General features: G+C 34.0%; 1 protein-coding gene across 1 annotated transcript; it reads right to left on the minus strand.

Annotated features, from left to right (window-relative positions):
* Window positions 1–8,871: 8,871 nt before the first annotated feature.
* LOC129950420 (uncharacterized) lies at window positions 8,872–9,498 on the minus strand. Its single transcript, XM_056062362.1, has one exon. The coding sequence runs from the start codon at window positions 9,496–9,498 to the stop codon at window positions 8,872–8,874; it is 627 nt and encodes a 208-aa protein (XP_055918337.1).
* Between the last annotated feature and the right edge of the window lie 938 nt (window positions 9,499–10,436).

Consider the following 10,436-nt stretch of genomic DNA (forward strand, 5'->3'; position numbering starts at 1 on the left):
AATGGCGATCGCTATCGTTCAATGCTAACAAACTTTTTGTTGCCAAAAATGGAAGAACTGAACTTGGTTGACATGTGGTTTCAACAAGATGGCGCTACATGCCACACAGCTCGCGATTCTATGGCCATTTTGAGGGAAAACTTCGGAGAACAATTCATCTCAAGAAATGGACCGGTAAGTTGGCCACCAAGATCATGCGATTTGACGCCTTTAGACTACGTCAAGTCTAAAGTCTACACAAATAAGCCAGCAACTATTCCAGCTTTGGAAGACAACATTTCCGAAGAAATTCGGGCTATTCCAGCCGAAATGCTCGAAAAAGTTACCCAAAATTGGACTTTCTGAATGGACCACCTAAGACGCAGCCGCGGTCAACATTTAAATAAAATTATCTTCAAAAAGTAAATGTCATGGACCAATCCAACGTTTCAAATAAAGAATCGATGAGATTTTGCAAATTGTATGCGTTTTTTTTTTTTAAGTTTTCAAGCTCTTAAAAAATCACCGTTTATTTGAGTCGAAAATCATTTTTTACCAACTTTTGTTAATTTTTTTTCGGTTTTTAATTTTTTGTAAGAAAACTGTCAATTCGATTTTTTTCAAAATTTTACTGAATGTTGACAACAATATTTTTTGGAAGATAAAAGTAAATAAAAGCCCATTACTTAAAGTTTTGAAAAGATATTTGAGTCGAAAATCAATTTTTACCAACTTTTATACATGTTTTTTTTAGGTTTTTATTTTTTTTTAAAAAACTGTCAATTTGATTTTTCTCAACATTTTTCAGAATGTTGAAAACAATATTTCTTATAAGATAAAATAAGTTTGAATCCTAAATTTCAAGTTTTTGAAAAGATATTTGAATCGATATTCAATTTTTACCAACTTTGAGTAATGTTTTTTTTAGATTTTTTTTTATAAAAAAACTGTCAATTCGATTTTTCTTAAAATTTTATCAGATGTCAAAAACATTATTCTTCGTTGCACAAAATGGTTTTGGTGATAAAATCATATTTTAGTCGTAAAATTTTGGAGGTGACATATTTTTTTTCAGTTTTTTGATTTATAAAAAAACCGTTTAATGGATTTTTTTTTTTCAAAAAATATACTTCTTTGAAATCACGTTACATTATATTATATAAAATTTAATTCAAGCCTCTAGCCTTTTTGGTTCGTAAGATATTTAGGGTTAACCAAAATATATATTTAGGGTTAAAAAACCACCCACGCAATTTTCTTGAGAGCCCTTTCTGCATCTTTCTGCCTTATAATCTGTATCTCTTCTGGTTCTTGAGCTATGGACGACGAAAAAACGTCTCGAACGTACGGACGTACGGACGTACGAACGTACGTACACACGAACGCACAGACGTCTGTCTAAAAATCTTTTATTTCGACTCTAGGGACCTTGAAACGTCAAGAAATGTCAAAAGTTTGAATTTGACCCATTACAATAACTTCCTATGGGAAGTTAAAAATAAAATAGAAAAAAATAGTACGCAAAGTTTGTAAATATTGGCGTTCGGATCTCGATATCTCGTTTAAATCAAACTATTTCATCGTATCTAAAATATAGTTGCTTATTTTTAAATTTTTAAGAATAATCTGACTGATTACTTTTTTAACAAAACACCAAAACCTACGCAAGACAAATCGACAGACGGAATGTTAAGTTATCAGTGTGGGTCGCATCCCCGCCTCTTTTTTTTATTTAATAATTTAGTATCATCATCAAAAAATCAAAATTTTATTCAATTCAAAAAATAGGGAAATACACTTAAAATTTCAAGATCTGACAAAACCATCCGTTCCTTGAATTTCTTATATGAAAAAAATCTCTTCAATAATTAAGGCGATAGAAATAATTAATTTCATTTTAACGTGGCCTATTCCTCTCGATACTTGCATTTTAGACTAATTAAAATTAAAATGTTGTCAATGTTTCATTTTTATTATATCTTTGCCAGACCATTTTATTACTCACAAGAAAACAATTAGTGTCATGTGGAAAATTGATAGACAAAAAAATTATGTTTGAATAATCTTAAGCAATGAAACATTATTTAAACGACAAGAAAAAGTATATACAAAGAATACAAAACAAGACATTTTTAAAAAATAAGGTTAAAAGGTGTGGTTTTTGAAAAACAAATAAATAACCAAATTTGTTGGAACATGAGAACAAGTTGATTTTTTGGAAATTTTCAAAATCAAGATATTACTCAACAGGATCAAGAAGAAACAGGATTTCAAGAAATAACAAAGCGTAATAAGAATTACAAAACCAAAAAAGTTTAAAATGTTCAAATTTATTCTTTAAGGCTTAAATATTTGTTTTTGAATTAAAAATTTAAAAAAAAAACATATTTTTTATTTAAACCACCTAAACAACAAAATAAAGTATTTATCCAGCAAATGGAATACTAACACTTATTCCATGAGCCAAAACCTTCTTCCATACTTTCTTGAAGAAACCGCGTTGCTGTTGTTCCATATTTTTGAGAGAAGCTTTTGGATTAAAAGCTCTATAGAATAGTATCTTGAATTCAGGATCTCTAAGTGCATCAAGGAAATCCTTAAATTCTTCACTGGTTTTCTCCTTCTGTTTAATAAGTTCAGCAATCTTTGGAGAACTGAATATTTTCTTGATTCTGGAAAGAACATCTCTACCGGATCTAGCATCTTCGTCAGTTAATTGATATTTAGATGAATTATTGAACAAATTTGTAAAAATTGGCCTTATATCAATTCCTCTGCGTTCGAAGAAATCCACTAAATCTTGAACTTCGTATGTTTTGAAGAAATTCTCCAACCAATCACTAGATTCGATGGGCTTCTGAGAATGATGTACAAGTTGATGTTGTTTTTGATGTTGAGGTAGCTGACTTAGAATGTCATTGATATCAGACTGAAGATCAGCCGAAATGACAGCTGCACTAAGCAGAACAAGAACACAAATAACTTTCATTATTAAGAATGTGAATCAACACTATAATGTTCAACTTGGTTTTCACGACTTAAATAGGTCTTCAGATATTATTTGCAATAGTTGTTGAAATAATATCAGCAGAATGTATTTGAAGTGTTTTATTTACAATATTACGATATGTGGTGCTTTGAATGTTATAGTCGTTTTTTTAATTGATAGAATAATATAGATAAAAAAGTCGAAAGCTAAAAGCTATTGAATATTGACACCTGGTATAGGTATCTTAACCTGATATTCTAAGTGAAAACAATTGAAAAAAAACAGTTTCGAAAAAGCTTGTTAGTATTGTTGTAACAAGTGGTTATTAGTTTAGAACAAAAATACATTCCTTTGGGTAGGTTAAGATCTTTAGTAGAGTGGATAGCTTTACACATCTGTAATTGTTTGCCTGCTTTTTTTTTCTAAAATAATCTAATTTTCAAAATCCCCGCACAAGTACACGACTTGGTTGCATAAACTTGCTTTGTTAGTTCAATTGGATTTTTCAATTTTATAAAAAATAGATGTCATTGTAAAAATATGGTCACAAAATGGCTGCCCGAAAAAAATGTTTCCCTAATGAAAAATAAAGTACCCGTGGAATGATGGTTAGTGCGTTGGACTGTCATGCAAGAGGTCTTGGGTTCGATCCCTGCCTATGCCATCTAAAGTCTTTTCACGGGTACTGCCTCTTGCGAGGAATTGACAGATTCTCCAAGAGTAACTCTTGTCATGAAAAATTGCTTTCTCAAATTAGCCGTTCGGATTCGGAATATAAACTGTAGGGGACCTCCATTCCTGAAAACATTACTCGAACACGGGAATGGTTGAGAGTTGTAAGTCACTAGGCACTAGTTCTCAACGGACTGCCACCCAATATATTTATTTAATAAAAAATAACCTTACGGTGGGTTCTGGGAAGATATCAGATTGTTCGTGAGATATTTGAGACAGACCAAAACTTTCAGTTTTTTTAATAAACCAACATTGTTTGAAGTCGATAACTTTGCTCGTTCTTGAGAATGCGATATCGAGAACTAAAAACAAATAATAATCAAAAAATTACAGCCACATGCTCATTCAGATATATTTCTAAAAACAATGGCGTTTTAGAAAGATTGTTTAATATTTTTCAAGTAATGCAAACATTTTCAATTAAAGCATCGAAATAAAGACTTATAATTAATTTTAATTGTTAGCTAAAAAAGTTCTTGAAACCGTATAGTTCCATTTAAATTTTAATTTCTTTTAATTACACTTCAAGTAAAACAGATCACATTCCGTTTTCTTAAAATAAACATAATTTTCTTTTTAATTTTGATAAAGTACAAACAAACATTTCAAAAAGTTAATTAAAATTTGTATTTGATTTCCTCTAATTAACTTGCAATAAGTGTCTTACATAACCAAAAGTCAATTGCAAATAATAATTGGTAGTATATTTAAAAATTTCAAAAACCATAAGTGCTTAAAGGGGATTTACCAAGGTGGTTTTAGAGTTATATGTGTAATTATAACGGTTTAAAGGGTGTCCAATAATTATGGGCTAGTAGTGAAATGAAAGTTCTGGTATGGACTTAACAGATTTTCATAACTTGTCGGTCCTGCAACAAAATTGTTTTTGAGTAACAGATGTTTCAGTGAAATTTGAGAGAGTAAAATTAAAAAAGAGTCTTGGATGTGACGTTATTTTTATATGAATACAATTATTTTAAAGATAATTCAATTCTTGAAAGTACTTTTTCAAATATATATACAAGGAAATCAGCTTTGTATATTTGAATAGTACTGTCATGAAGAGGAACGCTCGGCCTGACATCTTTTTATCGACTTCCTAAACAGTTCGTTCCACATGTTTTGCATGTGGAATGTATTGTATTACATTAAAAATAAAAGGAGGTCTAGAAAGGTCTTGAGGTCTTGAAATATCAAGGTCTACAAAGGTCAAGGTCTTGAAAGGTCTTGAACTATCAAGGGAGGTCTAGAAAAGTCTTGAACTATCAACTAAGGTCTAGAAATGTCTTGAAATATCAAGCTATAGGAAGGTTCAGAGGTTTCAAGGCAAAAATCAAGGGAGGTCTGGAAATTTCAAGGCAGTTCTGAAAAATTAAGGGAGGTCTCTAGATTTCAAGTCTAGAAAAATAAAGGCAGGTCTGGAAATATCAGGGAAGGTCTGGAAATTTTAAGAGAGGTCTGGAAATATCAAGGGAGGTTTAGGAACATCAAGGGAGGTCTGGAGATTTCAAGTCTAGAAAAATCAAGACAGGTCTGGATATATCAGAGAAGGTCTGGAAAATTCAAGGGAGGTCTGGAAAAATCGAGTCATGTCTGAAGATTTTAAGGTAGGTCTGGAAATATCAATTGTGGTCTAGAAAAATCAAGGGAGGTCTGGAAATATCAAGGGAAGTCTGGACATCTGAAATAAATAAAAAATTTATTATAATTTTGGAGAAAATCTTAATTTTGAATTTAACTATCAATTTTTTGATTAAATCAAGTTAAGTCTAGAAACAGACATTCATTTAGAAATTTTTTGCTTAAAAATGTTTCCCTTTCACACACTAACAAGAAAAAAAATAACGTTGGCTTAAATAAAGATTATTTTGTCAAATCGTGTGATAGTCGACGTTTTAAGTATTGATGCTGTGAAATTTGACGGTGCGTTGACACAGAAAGTTTAAATTTTTTTATGACGTCAGAGAGTCAACGCGTTGGCCCTTTAAGTTGACCTTTTAATTAAAGCTTAAGTCATGGCTTAACTGATGTTCAAATGGTAGAAATGTGAATTCAAGAGGACACAAGCGTCTACAGGTTTTTCAAACAAACCAATTAAGGACAATATTTGGATGCGGCTTTGTCATTGGAGCCAGACTTAGACAACGAGCGCCTCATGACCGTTCGCATCAAGGCTAAGTTCAGCAACATTAGCCTGATATGCGCAAACGCCCCCACAGAAGAGAAAGATGACAACACCGAAAATATGTTCTTCGGGCTCTTAGACAAAACATGTGAGCAGTGCCCTAGCTACGATATTAAGATTGTCCTGGGTGATTTTAATTCCAAGCTAGGAAGGGAAGACATCTTTGGTAAAATAATAGGGAAGAACAGCCTGCACGCCAACACTTCCGACAACGGATTCAGGCTCATAGATTTTGCTGCGGGGGCAAACCGTCATGATAGCCAGTACGCGCTTTCCACACCTCAACATCCACAAAAGAACTGTGATTTCTCCAGATCAATCTACCGTCAACCAGATTGACCATATTGCGATCGACGCCAGACACGCTTCCAGGATCATGGATGTCCGAACTATCCGAGGAGCTTACATCGATTCGGACCACAACCTCATTGTAGGCAAGGTAGCACTTCGGGTTTCCAGACCCAAGGCAAAACAGGGAGGTGCTGGAAGAAGGTACAACGTCGAACGGCTTCAATCGCAAGAGATCGCCAAATCCTTTTCGGACCGAGTTACAAGTAACCTCTCTCGAAGTTATCTGCCGCCAACACGATGTATAGAAAATCAGTGGCAACATAGAAAAGATGCAATCAGAGAAATAGAGAGCTGTTCATGAGCTCTATCAGCAAAAGAGGCGAGAGGAACACCGACTTCTCTGAAGGAAAAAGAGAGAGCATGAGAAGCATTCGGTCGAAGATGTTGAGAGGTTTTAAAGCAGGAATCAAGTTCGAAAGTTTATGTTTATGAACAGGTGAAACGAAATTCACAGGTACATAAACCTAGAACCGAAGGCTGCAATGACGAAAGTCGAAACATCATAGTGGAACCGCAGTCAATGCTGAGGATATAGAAGGACCACTTCTGCAGACTGTATAACGGCGATTACAAACCGAATTCCGCTGTGAGGCAGGATGATCCATTCAACATAGACGACGAAAGCCAACAATCCCGTCCTCCCGACTTAGACAAAGTAGAGATTGCCATAGCTAAGCCGAAGTGTAACAAAGCCGATGGAGCGGATGGCTTGAATGCCGAGCTCCTTAAAGCAGCTGTACATAAGTTGGTTAGGAGCATGCACAAACTTATCTGTAAGATATGGTCTGATGAAAGCATGCCCAATGAATGGAACCTTAGTATTGTTTGCCCGATTCTGAAAAAAAGGAGACTCACTAAACTGCACCAACTATAGGAGAACCAGTCTTTTAACATCGCCTATAAAATATTCTCTGCGTAATATGTTAACGTCTAAAGCCCATCGTCAACAACCTTATCAGTGTGGTTTTAGACCAGGAAAGTCCACATTTGATCAAATATTAACATTACGGCAGATCCTGGAAAAAACCAAGAACACCAAATCGACACCCACCATCTTTTCATCGATTTCAAGGCCGTATATGACAGTTTATATACAGGGACGAGCTGTATAGAGCCATGTCTAGTTTTGGCATACCCGCTAAACTCGTCCGTTTGTGCAGGATGAGAATGGAATGGATTGAGAATTCATACTGCTCCATAAAGGTTACAAAAACTTTCGATGTCAAAAAAGGTCTTAGACAAGGTGATGCGCTTTCATTCGATTTTTTTACCATCGTACTTAGAAGAATAGTGCAGAGCTCACACGTCAACACTAGAGGCACTATCTTTCAAAAGTCATGTCAATGGGGCTTATGTGAGTATTGAGGCAGAGGCGGAAAAAATGGGTTTAACGGTTAATGGGGGCAAAACAAAGTACATGCTGTCGTCTAGAAAGGACATACAACACCGACGTTTTGGTCAAAACGTCCCAATCGACAGACGTAACTTTGAGGTAGTTAAGGACTGCGTCTACCTAGGCTCCGTTGTAAATGCAGAAAACAACACCAGCGCTGAGATCAAACACGGAATAACTCTTGCAAACCGCTGTTTCTTTGGACTAAGAAAGCAATTGAGTGGTAAAATCATCTCTCAAGGGACAAAAATGTTACTTTATAAGACCTCTATCATCCCCTTCCTGCTACACGGTGGAGAAGCTTGGACTATGACAAAAGCGGATGCAAGCTCCTTCGGTCGGTTTAAGAGAAAAGTTCTTCGTTCGATCTACGGTCCCGCATGCATCGAAGGGAATGGAAGGAGAAGATAGAATGACGAGCTGTACAGCGTCGTTGACTTAGCTAGAAGGGTAAAAGTCCAACGACTAAGATGGCTGGGTCACGTAAAGCGCATGGAAACCAATGCTTCCACACCCAAAGGACAGCGCAGTAGAGGAAGACCGCGGATCAGGTGGCGCGCACAAGTGGAAGGTGACCTCACCCAACTTGGAGCGCGAAACTGGAGACATCTAGCTAGGGACGGAGCTAGATGGAGAAGTTTGTTGTTTTGAGGCCCTAGTTCACACAGGACTGTAGCGCCACCTTAAGTAAGTAAGTAAGTAAATACAAATAAAAAGTTCTAAATTTAGGAAAAAAAATAGTTAAATAAGGAAAGCGCGTTATCAATACAGTTTTTGATTAATTTATTTTAATTCCGACTTTTAAATCAATCTATCAGGTCAGGTTTTTCAGATAAAACCTTTTATAATTCGAGAAATACTTATGTTAGGCTTTTCGGGGATATGTAAATTAATTATATTGTTTTTTTTTTTTTCAATATAATTCGTTATGATTTGGATCTTCCATGCTTTCTAAAAACTTATGGGTCTTCCATGCTTTCTAAAAAAAAAACTTCATTAAAAGTTAGTCTATCTATAAACTTGAATTCCGTAAATTTTTAAATTTATCATTGATTACAAAAATTCACATTTCTTGCCTATTAGTTTAAGAGTCTAGACATCAAAGCCTTTTCAACAATTTCGAAATAAATAAAACGAATTTCAATAAAAAAAATAAAGAATTCACGCTTTTTATGGCATCAAAGTATATATTTTATTTTATTTCATTTCATTTTAGTTTCTGTTTTTAGCAAAAAAAAATTAGTAAATAATTTGTCTGTGGTTATTATTGGAGGCTTTAATAAAACCCGAAACAAATGGCCTTAATGATCCGAAAAGTCTCCTCACATCAACACCCTGGACCTGTCCTTGTAGTTCCTTTGAATTCACAACATTATAAAGTAGTCCCTTTAACTTGGGATTATTAACAGCTGTAGCAAATTTAGCAAATTCCGGACTTGTTTGGATTTTCTCTTGAATTATTTGTGTAATATCGTGCGATGGTATTTCACTGGACAACCGTTGGATGTTATTAAAGATGTTAGGATTGTTCATGGCATAATTTGCCAAACGTGAAATCACTATATTCATATCAAAACCCCATTGTTTGAGAAAATCAATAATTTTCTTGACATCACTTAGTTGCATTACTTCTTGGATAAAGTTCAGTAGATTAAAGTTCTGGGGAAATGAAAGATCATTGCGAAATTTTCCATTGAGTTTGGTGTTTTGCGCTGGATCCGAATTCAAAGCCAGATGATGTGTTTCCTTCACACCTTCTTGATGATTTTCATTGGAAACTTGTTGCAAAATATCCTTGAAATCAGATTCAAGGTCTGCCGAAATGGCAACTGCTGAGAGTAATAGTAAAAAACAAACTGTGCGCATTCTGATGACAATTTATGGAGTAACTAGTTTAAATAGATGACTTACATTTGCTTTTATAATTTTAAAACTAAGAACTTTTACCAACTTTATCTCTTGATAAAATGTAACAATGTTCTTGAACCTTTTGATGTTTTTCATTATTAATTAAACATTTTTTAATTTGAAAATATTCAAGTGTTTCGATTGTTATTTAAAAATCAAAACATAATTATTGAAGTGCACTTAATCAATTGAGTGTCTGTACACGTGACTACAAACGTATTATAAAGGAACAGTTAAAAATCAGTAAAAAAGGGTCCAAAGGGGGGGGGGAAGCAAGACAAAGCTTATCAAGAGAAAACTACCTTACCCCTGATCATTTTAATGCGTATTATTGTAGAATTTTAGGAGTTTTTGAATATTGTTTTTTCACTTTTCTATAATTTTCACTTTTCTATAATATTTTTGTTTTAGGTTTTTATTTTTTGTAAAAAAAACTGTCAATTCGATTTTTCTCAAATTTTTTTAGAATGTTGAAAACAATATTTTTTATAAGATAAAATAAGTTTGAAGCTTTAATGTCAAGTTTTTGGAAAAATATTTGAGTCGAAATTCAATTTTTATCAACTTTAGTAATATTATAGGCGTATATCAACAATAGGCAAAAGACTTTTCCAAGCAGGCCGTAAATACAATTGCGAATTCTATTCCTCCAGTTCGCCAACTTACTGGCCTTCCGATACTAACAAAATACCAGACCTTATTGACTTTTCGTAGCTAAAGGAATCAAACGAAATCACATTAGTGTCGAAGGTAATTATGACCTGTCATCAGATCATACTCCAGTGATTCATTCACTAAGTGAATCGGAAGTACTAGAAAAAAGTAACCCAAAGCTTGTAAATAAGAAAACAAACTGGAATGATTTTAGAGAAAGGCTTTTAAGTTTTATAAATTTA

The sequence above is a fragment of the Eupeodes corollae genome, chromosome 3 (genome assembly GCF_945859685.1).
Source record: "Eupeodes corollae chromosome 3, idEupCoro1.1, whole genome shotgun sequence".
Taxonomy (NCBI): Eukaryota; Metazoa; Arthropoda; class Insecta; order Diptera; family Syrphidae; genus Eupeodes; species Eupeodes corollae.